Genomic DNA, 16,099 nt, shown 5'->3' with positions numbered 1-16,099 from the left:
TTAATATCCCAGAACTAGAGTGACCTCTAGCTGTCAGAAAAGCTCATCAAAAGGTAGCTTTCCCCATTTTCAAATGTAAGTTTACTTTAATTGAGTATTTTACAGCAAAATTTCCCCTCACAAGCAGAAATGTTTTTTTCTAGTGACATAATTAATGTTATGCTGCCTGCATCACAATGAGCTTAATGCTTGTCAATCCTTCACTAAGAAAACAGACTGAAAAAAAGGTGTGTACTTTTCCCCAATTTATGAGAGAAGGAGATGATTGCTTTGAGTTCGGGCCAGAAATAGTCCTGAGAGCTCCTAAAATTGGGGCAAAAGAGATTTTATTTATTTTATTTATTTTATTTATTATTTGGATTTGTATGCCGCCCCTCTCCGAAAACTCGGGGCGGCTCACAACAAGTGAAAAGACAATCCAATACATTAATCCAATTAATTAAAATATTATAAATTTAAGAAAAACCCCTATACTAACATACACACACACACAAGCATACCATATATAAATTCAACGTGCCCAGGGGAAGATGTTTAGTTTCCCCATGCCTGACGGCAAAGGTGGGTTTTGAGGAGTTTACGGAAGGCAGGAAGAGTAGGGGCAGTCCTGATCTCCGGGGGGAGTTGGTTCCAGAGAGCCGGTGCCGCCACAGAGAAGGCTCTCCCCCTGGGGCCCGCCAACCGGCATTGTTTAGTTGACGGGACCCGGAGGAGGCCCACTCTGTGGGACCTAATCGGTCGCTGGGATTCGTGCGGCAGAAGGCGGTCTCGGAGATATTCTGGTCCAGTGCCATGAAGGGCTTTAAAGGTCATAACCAACACTTTGAATTGTGACCGGAAACTGATCGGCAGCCAATGCAGGCTGCGGAGTGATGGTGAAACATGGGCATACCTGGGTAAGCCCATGACTGCTCTCCCCCCTCCAAGCTTTCAACCCTACATATTGAGGAAGGGAGAGGCCTTGTGCCACTCAGAAGAACTTGCAATACAAAAGCTGCAGCAGAATTTCCTGAAGAAAAGCTGGGGAAATAAGCTTCAAGTGCATTCCTGCCTCTATGCAGTAACCAATGAAAATGCAGAGGATTGTCAATAACAAAACAGAGGAGACAAACTGAAGAATAATACTTGAGTGGCTTAACCTGGAAAACCCTGCTTTCAACTCAGAGCATGAAATATAGGTGGAAGTCTCATTCTCAATAGGCAGGAAGTGAATAGAAAGCAATATATATTTCTGCCAACACAGAAGCTGTTGGTGGTTCATACTCACCTGCCACATACCAGGGCAGATACACCCTTATAGAAACATAGAAACATAGAAGTCTGACGGCAGAAAAAGACCTCATGGTCCATCTAGTCTGCCCTTATACTATTTTCTGTATTTTATCTTAGGATGGATATATGTTTACCCAGGCATGATTATTTGTTTTATTTATTTATTTATTTATTTATTTATTTATTTATTTATTTATTTATTTATTTATTTATTTATTTATTTATTTATTTATTTATTTATTTATTTATTTATTTATTTATTTATTTATTTATTAGATTTGTATGCCGCCCCTCTCCGAAGACTCGGGGTGGCTAACAACAATAAAGAAGACAATGTAACAAATCTAATATTAAAAATAATCTAAAAAGCCCCAATTTAAGAGACCAATCATACAAACCAGTATACCATGTATAAATTCTATAAGCCAGGGGGAAGGGAAAAATTTCAATTCTCCCATGCCTGACGACAGAGGTGGGTTTTAAGGAGCTTGCAAAAGGCAAGGAGGGTGGGGGCAACTCTGATATCTGGGGGGAGCTGGTTCCAGAGGGTCGGGGCTGCCACAGAGAATGCTCTTCTCCTGGGTCCCGCCAAATGACATTGTTTAGTCGATGGGACCCGGAGAAGGCCAACTCTGTGGGACCTAACTGGTCGCTGGGATTCGTGCGGTAGAAGGCGGTCCCGGAGATATTCTGGTCCAATGCCATGAAGGGCTTTATAGGTCATAACCAACACTTTGAATTGTGACCGAAAATTGATCGGCAACCAATGCAGACTGCGGAGTGTTGGTGTAACATGGCCATATTTGGGGAAGCCCATGATTGCTCTCGCAGCTGCATTCTGCACGATCTGAAGTTTCCGAACACTTTTCAAAGGTAGCCCCATGTAGAGAGCATTACAGTATCCGAACCTCGAGGTGATGAGGGCGTGAGTGACTGTGAGCAGTGAGTCCCGATCCAGATAGGGCCGCAACTGGTGCACCAGGCGAACCTGGGCAAACGCCCCCCTCGCCACAGCTGAAAGATGTTTCTCTAATGTGAGCTGTGGATCGAGGAGGATGCCCAAGTTGCGGACTCTCTCTGAGGGGGTCAATAATTCCCCCCCAGGGTTATGGATGGACAGATGGCATTGTCCTTGGGAGGCAGAACCCACAGCCACTCTGTCTTATCCAGGTTGAGCTTGAGTCTGTTGACACCCATCCAGTTACTGTGGATTTATCAACCACGTCTGGTGGAAGTTTGTACTACTCTTTCAGTAAAATAATATTTTCTCACGTTGCTTTTGATCTTTCCCCCAACTAACCAACTAACTTTATCTGTGCAATAGGAGCGTCTCAGCCTGAATTTCACCTCTGCCAGGAGATCTTCAACAAGGCAATTTCTTATCTTTGTCAAACTTTATGCCTAAGGATAATGATTATGGTAAATAAGTTGATATATCCTATTAAGCCATAAACCCAACCCAGCTAGGTTCACATGGCATTAAACCAAACCAAGTTAACAACATTATGCTTTAAAGCAGTGGGTAAATCAAGGCAAAGCATATGGGTGCACTGTGAAATCCACGGTAAACAGATTTTAAATATTACTATCATTTAAGAGTTGCAATTTCCTGGACAAAAGCTTTCTTTCAACAAAACGACAACAGCATTTTCTTTTTAAAAGGCACTGCTTTGATAGTGGATTTTGCAGTATAAACCTGTAAGGCCCAGCAATTCTATCAGCCGCCCCGAGTCTATGGAGAGGGGCAGCATACAAATCTAATTAATAATAATAATAATAATAATAATAATAATAATAATAATATTCAGAGATATTCGGAGCAGAATATCTCCGAGACCGCCTTCTGCCGCACGAATCCCAGCAACCAATTAGGTCCCACAGAGTGGGCCTTCTCCGGGTCCCGTCAACAAAACAATGTCGGTTGGCGGGCCCCAGGGGAAGAGCCTTCTCTGTGGCGGCCCCGACTCTCTGGAACCAGCTCCCCCCAGAGATTAGAGCTGCCCCTACCCTCCTTACCTTTCGTAAACTCCTTAAAACCCACCTTTGTCGTCAGGCATGGGGGAACTGAGATATCTCCCCCGGGCCTATACAATTTATGTATGGTATGTTTGTATGTATGTCTGCTTAATAATGGGTTTTTTTAAATATTTTAAATTGTAAATTATTAGATTTGTCATGAACTGTTGTATTGTGTTGTGAGCTGCCCCGAGTCTATGGAGAGGGGCGGCATACAAATCTAATTAATAATAATAATAATAATAATAATAATAACAACAACAACAACAACAACAATAATAATAATAATAGTTGAGTTTCGAAGCTGTTCGTATGGGGTCTGCGTCAAGGAAGCACACAATTATTGGGAATGATGTAAGTATTTAGAAAAAGGACATCTTAACTTACACTTGTGGGAGGGCAGCATGTCCTTCAGGATCCACAACCTGAAATTCCAGATCATCTGAATTCTCCTCCCAGTAAGGATCAACGATATAAAATATTGTTTTGCTCTTTAAATTTTTCTGGCTGAATTGTTCTTGAATAATTTCTCCTGGTAAAATAAAGAAGATACAGAAAAATCAAAATGTTCTTTAAAAAAAGAGTTGTCCGTGTTTATCTAGACTAGGGGGAAATAAGAACAAAAGAATAATAAATACAGAAATAAAAAAGAGAAGGGAGCACTAAGGCTTGGATCTAGCAAGAAAGAGCTACAACAATTAGCAGTGGAAATAAGCAATAGCAGTAAAGTTACCGGTAATTGGAAGATAATATAATCTGTGTAATCCAGATAACAAAACTAGACAAAGGAGACAGTAAAAATTAATTAAATAACATATACCCAAAGTAAAGATATAGCAGAATGGTTATGATATATGTTTATAAAGATATATTGATATATTATGTTTACTAAGTTACAGTATATTGTATTGGAGGTATATGATTATTTTTTATGATTAGTGTTTTTAATAGGAAAGTGAACACAAGAACAAGGGGACACAATCTGAAGTTAGTTGGGACAAAGATCAAAAGCAACGTGAGAAAATATTATTTTACTGAAAGAGTAGTAGATCCTTGGAACAAACTTCCAGCAGATGTGGTTGGTAAATCCATAGTACGGTAACTGAATTTAAACATGCCTGGGATAAACATATATCCATTGTAAGATAAAATACAGGAAATAGTATAAGGGCAGACCATGAGGTCTTTTTCTGCCTCCAGTCTTCTATGTTTCTATGATGTTGGATGTATGTTTTTAATGTGGAAAAAAAATTAAAAAGTTTTTTACAAAGAAAACATATGGAAGGGGACCGGGGGGAAAGCAAGCAGGAGGAAAATCAAGTTGTCTAATTTTTTCATATTCCATAATAAATCTGCAATGAACACTCCCAGACTTGGCTTTTGTGGTGATATTACTACTCGTTCGAAGAATGTTATTGGCATCCAGAAGCAATCCTCCAATTCTAACTTTTGCCAGGCTTCCTCTGTGTTTCTTCTCACAATACATCAGTTAAGTAAAAAGAAGAATTGGAAGAATGGTAAAATGATTTTGAATTAGTCACAGTAAGACTACCCTTCTGGGAAGGGAAATAATATTAATCTTCTGAGAAGGAATAAGATAGTCAGTTAGGTCCAGTGGTTAAAGTACCAGGCTGCAAACCAGGAGGCTGTGAGTTCTGGTCGCATTTTAGGAATTGAAAATGATTGGGTGACTTTGGGCCAGTCACCCTCTTGCAACCAGTGAAGGGCTGCACTTACCTTTCCCTACCAGATTGGTCCCGGAGGCCAGTGCATGTGTGGGCAGTGGCAGGCTTGCACACTCCCATGCAAGAATTTGCTTCTGCGCATGTGCGGGAGCAAAGAAATAGGTGAAAATTGCCAAAATCTCGCACAAGGACATTTGCACGTAGGAGATTTTGGCGATTTCTTCTGCGCATGCGCAGAAGCAAAGAAAGGCCAATTTTTGGTGATTTTCACCAATTATTGCCAATTTCTTGGCAGCGGGGACACTCAGATGTACATGCATCGCCATTTCTGCTAACAGATTGGTCCCGGAGGCCAGTGCATGTGCGGGCAGTGGCAGGCTTGGACACTCCCATGCAAGAATTTGCTTCTGCGCATGCGCGGAAGCAAAGAAATAGGTGAAAATTGCCAAAATCTCGCACGAGGACATTGCATGCGCAGAAGCAAAGAAAGGCCAATTTTTGGCAATTTTCACCAATTTTTGCCAATTTCTTGGCAGCGGGGGCACACAGATGTGCATGCATCGCCATTTCTGCTAACAGATTGGTGATCCAATGGGTACCGGGGGCAGCCCAGCACTGCTCACAGCCCTGGACATCTTCCAGAATTGTTGTGGGAACAATACAGTAGGATGGAGGGGTGAAATGCTCTTGGTTCTTTCGTGCCTGTCAATCATAGGAGAGCCAGTCGGTCATAGGAGAGCCTACCTGCCCGGACACTGCCATTTGGGATCTTTTACCCTCTGCGCATGCTTTGCGCATGCACAGAGGGTAAAAGAACCTTCACGACCGGCTCTCTGACGACCAACAGCCACAAGCGAACCGGGAGCATTTCATCCGTGGTAGGATGAAAAGGAACAGTGTGTATGTTCGCCACTTTGAGTTATTTATATATAAAAAAATAAAGGTAGAATTAAAAAAATATTTTAAAAATCTTACATCCTTAATGAAACATATGCTGTAATACCCATAAGATACATTACATATGAAAGGCTAGGTCAAAAAGTTACTAGGACGCAATACCTGTTGTTATATTTTGCAAGTAACCATACCGAGGTCCTCGTAAAATTTTAAAAACAATCTGATCATCTTCCGTATCACAATCTGATGCTTTCAAGGACCGTGCTGTAATGTAAATTCCATAGTTGCCATTGTGCAAAAGTTCCACATCTGAAACTGTATGAAGATGAACAATTTCTGGGGCTGTGTTTGCTAGGCTATCCACCTGTAAGGAAATAATAATAATTTCCGTTACTGGTCAAAGATTAGATTGTTAACAAAAGTAATGTGTAACATCTACTTTGTGAAACTGAACAATTGTATAATCAACATACATGCTGTGAACTGGATTTAATATCATGTAGAGCAGTGTTTCCCAACCTTGGCCACTTGAAGATATCTGGACTTCAAATCCCAGAATTCCCCAGCATTCGCTGGCTGGAAATTCTGGGAGTTAAAGTCCAAATATCTTCAAATGGCCAAGGTTGGGAAACACTGATATAGAGAGCCAGGCACATATAATCCAAATTATATTTGAAGGTTCTGAAAATGTCCGCATGCAATGGAGAGAGAACACTGAAATTAATTTTGCTCTATTTTAAACATAAGCATACTCAGTCTTGATATCCCTTGACTGCTTCCGGCTACATTATAATATTATTAAATAAATAACACAAAAATCTTATGTTTACACACTTTCTGTATTTTAAATTAAGTTTGTACACATGCATGTAGGCATTAATATAGAACTTGCCTGAATAATAAATGTCAAGGGGTCTACTTGCAGCTTGTTGTTTACAAGAAATCCTTGATTTACTCCATCTGTTGCCATGAATGAAAAGCTGTCCATCTGAGAACCATCTCCTCCATGTCTGTAGGCCACATTCAGATGGTCCACATCTTGTTGGCTGAAGTTTTGCTGCCATAATCTAGTTTCCCTATTATAGAGTTGACCGTATTGTGGGAACTGTGTTAGGAGAAAAGAAAGATTTTGTGGTGGTGTATCTGGGTCTGAAAGTTGGAGAATATCTGGAGAAAGAACTGCCGTGCTGCCTTCAAACAGTCTCAGGCCCTCGTTCTTGATCACGCTGGGTAAAACTCGATCCACTGTCTCCAAGATGATCTCAAATTCTCCATGTTTAGTTCTTAGCCCATTGCTGATGATGAATCTGGCAAAAAGAGGCAAGGCATCCTTCAGCATGTGTTCTTGTTGCACCATCTACTGAAATGAAACAAACACCTTTACTGAAGAGCTTGTCTCTTACTACCTATGAGAAAAACCAAGACCCAATTTCTGATCGAATGGCTCTCTTGGCACGTTTCAAGCCTCTGAAAAGGCACAATGTTCGAAATTCAACTCTAGAAACAGACTACAAATTGTGGAAATGGGTTACAATGGTTTCAATGTTTTACTAATAATTTTAGTAAGGATAAAGGAGTTACTGTGGATTTTACACTAGGACAGGAGTAGGCAAAGTTGGCTCTTCTATGACTTGTGGACTTCAACTCCCAGAATTCCTAAGCCAATCATGCTAGCTCAGGAATTCTGGGAGTTGAAGTCCACATGTCATAGAAGAGCCAACTTTGCCTAGCCCTGTACTAGGTGATGTTACCGACTACTGGAAGTGGTGTTTATCTCCATTTCAAGGCCATTGAGCCAGCGCTATCCTAAGACATTTCCATGGTCATGTGGCTACCATGATGTCACAGAGCACCGTTACCTTCCTACCAAAGTGCTATCTATTTATCTACCCACATTTGCATGTTTTCAACCGATGAGGGTGGCAAGGAAGGGTATTCACCCTATTGCATGGGACTCTTGAACCTGGGCTACCGACTTTCCAGCCAACCTTAATCGCTGAGCCACAGCACTGCCTTATAATTTCAGTAAGTTACTAAATATTTCATTTATAACATTTTATTAAATATTTTATTTAGCATGCTTCATATTATTAGGTTGCCTTCTGACTGTTCAAAATAAAATTCATGGAACCATGTCATAAATATTTGCTTCTTTGTTTTTAGTTATACAATGTATTTAACATCCTCAAAACTGGTGAAAAATCAAAATGTCTTCCCTGAGCATTAACAAAGTAACAGTTCTTTAATTGTCTAGGAAGCTAGTCTTCGGAGAGGGGCAGCATACAAATCTAATAAATTATTATTATTATTATTATTATTATTATTACTACTACTACTATTATTATTATTATTATTATTATTATTTCCAAGTAAGAGCATCAGAGAAAATGTATTTATTCCCACTTAACCTTGCTGTTCAGTTCAAGAAAACTCCCTAATCTTATGTTCCCGGGTCTATTTGACCCAGACTGCAAATTGATCATTTTAGGTACTTATATTTGGTCTTTTTGAAAGCTTTTTTCACCTGGAAACAAGTTTGAACATTTCTGCACACAATGGAATGAAAATTGTATGTCCTTATTGGTTTATTTTGCACATAAATGTGCCTACCCCCCATGTTTGTGGATTTTTTTTACGTTTATAAGGCCGGGGGTGGCCCTTTTGTGGCAAAAATAAACCAATAAGAATCATTTTTTTCAGTTCATTTATATTTTTCTTATGTTCAGGATTGTTCAATTTAGTATATCAAAACTTTTGGGGGAATATTCCTTAGAGATTTGTAGCCTTAAAAAAGTATAAATTGAAAAGAAATTCAGAAAACATGGGGGGAGGGGCTTTTGATAAAAATAAAATATAACCCTCAATTTTTTCAGTTCAATTTTCATATCATTATGTTCATAAATGTTCAAACTAGTTTTCCAGTTGAAAAAGTTTTCAAAAAGATAAAATTCAAGTGCCTAAAAAAATTCTTTTTGGTCCGGTCATATACGAACAGAAACAGACTCGAAGTGATGGATTTTTTTTTGCCCAGAAAATAATTAGCCACCACCCCAAAAATATTGTTTTGATGATCAGCAATGTTAAATTGAGTAAATGGGTAAATATTTCGGATTTGAAGCTTGCGTAAATATAAAGTGAAAATGTTTGCAAGCAGCCATGGGGGGGGAGGGCTTATTTATGATTGTAAACAACCAATAAGAAACATTTCTTTCAGTTCATTTATATTTTTCTTATATTCAGAAATGTTCAAACTACCAATCCCACACCAACTTTAGTAAAATTGAACACATTTTGCAAGCAAAACTATCCATAAATTGAAAAATATTTCACAAAAACGGGGGGGGGGGGACGCATTCTATCAGCAAAATAAACCAATAAGAATTACTTTTTTCATTTCAATTTTCATATCATTGTGTGCAGAAATGTTCCAAGTGAAAAAAGTATTCAAATTGACCAAACATAAGCACTTCAAATGAAGAGTTTTCGGTCCGGGTCAGGGTGACCCGGGAACACAACTAGTGTGACTTTTTGTTTTTCAGCAAGAAATAAACCCCCCACCCCCCAAAAAAAATTCTCATAGAGAGAACCCCTGAAATGATGAAAAGCCATGAAATCTCAAGTTTCAGATATGCAGGAAATTTTTTTTACAGGGACTCAAACTTGGCTTTGGGTCACATACGACCCGAACTGAACAGCAAGGTTAAATGAAAATTGGCCAAACTTCATGTTTTCCAGCCAATAATGATTTGCAATCTTCCTTTTCAAAATCCACACTTTTGCATATTCAGCACATACACAATATGTACAATAATGCATAGGTTTGAAGAAATATATATTCAAGTACATATAACATTGAATGCAAGCTTTAAAAAAATACTAACATTTGATAAAACAACAGATTCTTCAAAGTAAGACAAAGAGAAATCGGAATTGACATTTATTTAAATAAATAAATAAAGTTCATTTTTTTATAACAACAAAAATAAGAAAGCCCATTAGATGTGTTCATTCTAAATCTACCATAGATACTGTATGTTGTTGATTCTAAATTCAAGCACTGGTACATTTAGTTCACTACAATAGAATCAGAGTGCCATGAAATCGTCATATCACACGCATAAGCAACCAGTATGTATAAAATGATAAATATTTGACTATAACTATAATTCAAATGTCTTTCTTCATCTGACGGCCTGTGCTTGAACACCTGTGTCAGGAATATGTCAATATATTAGGTTTACATGCCTACAGTTTAGTGCCTCCATTAATAGAATTTGGGACCTATTGATGAGAGGAGCAATATTTATATCAAAGCTACTGGCTCTTTTACTGCTGCTTAAGAATTGACCAACTTTGTATGTAGGATCTGTGCCATCAAACAGCAGCTGCCTACACTGACCTAGTATTTGTGCCAAGAGAAAAACTCATTCTCTGTAATCAGTTTAGTTACACCAGATTTTCATCCAGAATAACAAAGATTATAAGCATATTTTGGGATTTTCAGAGCTAAGACACCAACACCAAGTAGATAAAATGTTTTGCTTCGCTGGCAATAGTCTTTTAATTGAAAGGTATCCTTAGTTGTTTCAGAACACAACAGGAACTGTCTAACTTTGTTTGGCCTAGAAAATTAAACAGGATGAGACCTTCGTGAGAACTCCTGAGAAATAGAAGTAAAAGCAAAAAACCAAAAGCAAAATCATAAAACAGAAATAGCAAACCATCCTCACATTGCTGCCAATAAAATTTGAAGGATGTATCAATGATGTCATGAAAAATCTAACTCTGGTTTGCTTCAACTCCTACTTAAAATTAAAGAACTATAAGAAGGCCAAGCAGAAGTGCCCCTATAATAGCTCCAGAAATGTATATTATTCCATAAGACCATCCCATCTGGTGAGATGTGTTTCTGTCGACACAAGTTCTCTATATAAACTCTGGAATTTCTGCTACATTAATGTCTATTGGATTAAAACCAGCCAGAAGAATAAAAATATCAATATTAAATTATTACTGCTACTTCGAAAAGGTCAACAAAGTTGCTGGGTTCATACAGAAGATTTAGCGAACAATTTAGATATGAGACTTCAATGAAGAAGTTTGCTATTGTGGTTGATTAATACATTAACACGAATTGCTACATTCTTCAAGACAACAAGGTTGTAAGTTTTGAAGGGAAGTGCTAGGTTCCTATTCCCCACATGCTGTTTATTTCATGCTAAGTCTTCCCCCTGGAATAGGGAATAGCCAACCTTCTCATAATTCTGATAAAATTTTGGAAAAATAACTCTCCAGCTTAGTTGGGAAGACAAGTTGCATGGTCTGATTTCACCATTATCATGCTTTTGGAGTTCATGGCAATTGAGTTGGCTACAGAACTTGCCATCTGCCGTGGTATTTACGACAGAAAAATGGAATCAATGATAGTGCCAGCTCATTACAAAACTGATCCACCGTGTCAAAATGGAGGACATTAGCATCTTCTTTTAGCATCCTGCTGCCAGCATCTGATGTCAGATTGCTAATCACTTGAAGTCATCTGTCCCAAACAAGCATTGCCAAATCCTTCTTCCAGGCCAGCAACAACAGACAATGCTGTAAGTTTATGATGGAATAAAGTGCCTTAACGGACGGTAAAAATCTGATCATTTAATCCCCCCCATTTAATTAAATATCACCAGCTCTTGGTGTTTTACTTTTTAATAATCCATCGTGGTATTTATATTTCACCGTACTAACCAAATACCTTGCCAACTTCTAGCAAGCAGGAACATAATTTACAGTAATTAAAATGGAACGTATATCTCCTTTTTCTTCAAATTGTTTTGTCAAAATTAAATTGGCCCAAATTTTAATAAACTGGGCATATAATCTAGATGATATGTCACTACAATTTAACTATAAGCATCTATCTATCCCTACCTGTAGTCAGTGTGGAACCCATTTCAGTATTCGAGCGAGCAAATGTAATATCTACCATTTCAATTAAATGGGTATTTAATTGGCATTTTGAATCTGGATCAGAGCAGGTTTACCAATTAATTAAAAAAGAGAAAATTCACAAATGAGGAGCACAAACCTATACCAAACTGTTAATAGATATAGATTTGTTTTATTAATTAGCTGCCATGCTTTTTAATCAGTTAGGCAATGAGACACAAAATTGCAAATATATTAGAATGTCTTAGAGCATGTTAATGAAAATATGTCTCACAACAATGTAAAAACTATTTTAGCATTTTGGAAATGTCATCTTAATTGTTTCACCTGAATTAAGATGCAACAGCATTTAACAAGGGTCAATTCTGAAGTTTAAAAGAAGGCTACTGTTGTTTGAGCAATTTAATTCCTTTTCTGTATTTATGTCACCCTCCTTTCTTAATGGCCCTTGTAGGAAGCTAGCAGAATCTTACCATCTTTACACATCCTCAGAGTAGAGAAGAAAGTAGAAGCTGCTCTTAAAAGTCACAGGAAGAGATCGGTAGGAAGCATATAATGCAGCAGTGGGTTGCTCCTGGTTTGGCCCGGTTCTAAGAACCAGTAGCACTGGTGGCGGGAGGCTCCGCCCACCCTCTTGGGATGCTTCTGCGCATGCGCAAAAATGTCACATCCATGAGTACATGAACAAAAGTGCCACATGCATAAGCATATTGTGCGAAATGGGAGTAAAGGGTTTTAGAACCACTAGTGAGCTCCTGCCAGTACGGTTAATTGCATGCAACTCTGTGGTCTCTAGCACACAAGCATGCGTTCGAGCCCCAAGCTGTGGAACTGCGCATAATTAGCCATACCAGCAGGAGTCCACTACTGTTTAGAACTCACTACTAGTATAAACCCCAAACTTAAGCTACCCAGGTATGGCCAAGAAGGCTGATGAATAGTGCTGGGCGAACCGAACCCACACAATTCGGGTCCATACCGAATTTTGCGGTGTTCAGCATGCCGAACCCGATTTTTAAAAAAAATTTTTCGTGCTTCGGTTCGGCGTTCGTACCGAACACCGCAAAAGCCACCGCCCAGCTGTCATCTACTGAGAAGAGGAGGAGGAGCTGGGCACCAGTGGTGGCGGAGGAAGGCGAACACCGGGGAGCTGTTGGCCGGTCAGGAGGTTGGGAGGGAGGCACAAAAAGAGCTGGGGAATCCCATGAAGTAGTGATGGGTGAACCCAACGGTGTTTGGGTTCGGTGAGTTTGGACGAACTTCACGCAAAATTCAGCTGAACCCAAACCCGAACCCGAACGGTCCGTGGCGTTTATGAAAAAGGACGCCGCAGCGGCACCGCAAGCAAAGGGAGGTCCTTTCATGTAAACATTTTTTATTTTATTTTTACATGAAAAGACCTCCCTTTGCTTGCGGCGCCACTGCGGTGTCCTTTTTTGTAAAAATAAAAATAAATAAAAATAAAAAATCCGTAAAAATAAAAAACAATGGGATTCCGGGGGCGGAGCTTTGACGCCATGGACCGTTCGGGTTCGGGTTCAGCCAAACTTTGAGTGAAGTTCATCTGAACTCGCCGAACCCGAACTCACCCATCACTACTGATGAATACTGAGAATGCTTATTAGAAGAAGGTAAATAATAAGAGGCAAGAATAAAGAAAAAAATTGAATGTTCCAAAGAAATGTTTCTCCAGCTTTAAAACATTCAAAGTATATATTTAAAAGTCATTTACACCCAGATTTGGTTTACATTTGAACGTTTGTGCATTTCACTTGCCCTCAACAGGTCATTTCATGAATTATTGAACACTTGGAGAGAATCATTGTTCATTTAAATATACTTAAGACTCTAGGCTGGCTTCAAGGATAGCAAACTACTCCATATAGCTTATATCAGTGACAATAATAGAACATCAAATTTAAATTAACCTCAGAACAAATAACCAATAAAAGGCAGCAGTAAAATTAAAACAACTTTAAATGTTTAGCTCAGTCACTAGCTAAATTGAATTCCATTTAATAGCCAAATAAAACTTTTAAGTGAAAGTAATCAACAATAATATGATTTCAAGGTTTTTGTAAAAGAATCAAAGGATTGGGCCAGACACAGAGGAATTCAAACCGGACGATTTGATTACCGCACTGCAATGCAAGATACTCCTCTTTTGTGAATGAACTGACACCAGCCCCCAACATGAATTTCAGCAAACACACATTATATAGGGTGATAATCAGTCTGGTACGGATAGGATTATCGTTGTTAACTTGTTATCATTTGATTACCAATTAAAAGAGATGGGAATACAAATAGGTTTTTTGGATTATTAATTTAAAACAGTGGCTCCCAAAGTGGGCAGTATCACCCCCGGGGGCAGTGGGATGACTTAGGTGGGCACTAAGAGGCAAGTGGGCAGCAGGGGGCGCTAAGGGGCCACGTGGAAGGCAGGAAAACATGTTGGGGATGGTGGGGAAGGGAGGTAGCAGCTTACTCCCTTCCCCACAGGCCTGCCCGGTGGACGCCCATGTGTGCTTGCCTTCCAAGATCAGTGTCCAGCCCAACCCAGCCAGTGGGTGGGCAGGCAACCCTTGATGGAAATGCAGACTCTGAGAGATGCGGCAGAAGGACAAGGGGATATCCCAAGGCTGCTGCAGAACCTGCCCCATTTCTTCAAAGGCAGAGCAGCCCCCTTGCAGGGCAATCCAAAGAGGGAAGGGGGATGCTGCAGAAAAGGCCACCTTCCACCTGTTAGCTCCACAGTACTTGGGGCTCCAAAGCATCCCACTGGCTTCTCACCTGACTACTGGGTGCATGTTGTCGCACCCACAACAGCTTTTGCAACTACATTCTGGACCAACTGTAGTCTCCAAACACTCTTCAAGGGTAGTCCCATCTAGAGCGCGCTGCAATAATCCAGCTGTGAGGTGATTAGGGCATGAGTGATTGTGAGAAGCACTTTGTTCCAGTATTGGACTCCCAGCTCCTATGAACCTCAGTTGTCAGAGTTTTTGGCAAAGGATTATGCCAGCTGTAGTCTAAAACATTTGGTAGGCACTAACTGCTAGTCCAACACATCATTTTTCTATGGCAGGGGTCAGCAACACTCAAAGAGCCACAAAGGTCCCAAAGGTCCTTATGGAGCCAACCGGAGGTCTCGTTCCCCCACCACAGAGTCTCCTCCTAGCATGGCGTCCTTTTTCCTCTACCTCTCCTAACTGAAAGCCCTATCAATTGTGGAGCTGACCAGAAAACCCGACCCTTGCCATAGAATCTCCTACTGGCGCACTGTGCTTTCCCCCCTCTCAACAGGAAGCTCCTCTCAAAATTGTGGCACCAACCAGTGACCAGGAGCCACAGCAGAGGGATGAAAGAGCCACATGTGGCTCTAGAGCCATGGGTTACTGACCCCTGGTCTATGTCTATATAAAGATGACACAAAAGTTATACAGAAAACTCATGCTCTGCTGCTATGTAACAGTTATTGAGATTTTTGCAACCCATATCTGAAAGTCCTCTGATGTTTAACCAATTATACTTGCCAATTAAATACAATTTACATAAAATAAGATTCTTCTTTGCTTACCTGAATGTATCTTTAGAGGAAGAGGCTTTATTACTGTGGACATAGCAGACTTTCTGCCCTGCTATATCCATTTGGCTGAAACTTGTAATGGGGATTCCAGGGTAGCTGACATATTCTATCTGTCCATACTGTGGTGGAGAAGTAATCATATAATGTAGCTCCTCTGGCTTTTTGGTACCATCAACTGCAAGGAGGACATCAGTCATCAGGAGACCTTTGTCACCCATCAACACAGTGAGGGGTCTCATAAATATTGCAATGTTTCCTATAAGACATTTGAAATATGAACCATCATCAAATACTTTGTATCATCCTTCCTCAATATCATGAATCAGGTTACAATTTTTATTACCCCCTCATCAGAAACATAAAATTTGCTATATTTTGCCACACATTCATATGCACAAGCCTCCTCCAACGTGTTGCTTTCTAGATATCTTGGAGTACATGCTCTCTCTCCTCTTCAATCAGGATAGTATATCATCATCTTCTTTTAATTACCCCATAATCCTTGGCAGGGTGGAGTCTGGGCAACTGAATGGAGTTAGCAGAGTGTTTAATGACCAGATGCCCCTCAGGTCGCCAATGTGGAGTTTTGTTCAGTAGATCTATTCTCATTGTGCCCATAGAGAGAAATATCGGCCTCTATCTAGGATCAAACTCTCAGCCTCCTAGAGGTGAGAGCTCCACCTCTAGGCCACTGCACAAT

The 16,099-nt window shown here is 39.8% G+C and overlaps 1 protein-coding gene across 3 annotated transcripts in view; it reads right to left on the bottom strand.

Moving 5' to 3' along the window:
- FREM1 (FRAS1 related extracellular matrix 1) overlaps nt 1-16,099 on the bottom strand; it is a 121,823-nt gene that overhangs the window by 26,871 nt on the left and 78,853 nt on the right. The window contains exons 24-27 of one of the 3 annotated variants that reach the window (XM_070742547.1): nt 15,391-15,655; nt 6,763-7,177; nt 6,033-6,234; nt 3,676-3,820 (exon numbers count right to left, since the gene is read on the bottom strand). In XM_070742547.1, coding sequence (XP_070598648.1) covers nt 3,676-3,820; nt 6,033-6,234; nt 6,763-7,177; nt 15,391-15,655 — 1,027 coding nt within the window. Of the gene's footprint in view, nt 1-3,675; nt 3,821-6,032; nt 6,235-6,762; nt 7,228-15,390; nt 15,656-16,099 lie in introns of those variants that run through there. The other 2 variants (XM_070742545.1, XM_070742546.1) reach the window with 2 other exon arrangements.

The sequence above is a fragment of the Erythrolamprus reginae genome, chromosome 2, assembly GCF_031021105.1.
Source record: "Erythrolamprus reginae isolate rEryReg1 chromosome 2, rEryReg1.hap1, whole genome shotgun sequence".
Classification (NCBI taxonomy): Eukaryota; Metazoa; Chordata; class Lepidosauria; order Squamata; family Dipsadidae; genus Erythrolamprus; species Erythrolamprus reginae.
This window is presented reverse-complemented; position numbering and strand designations above follow the sequence as displayed.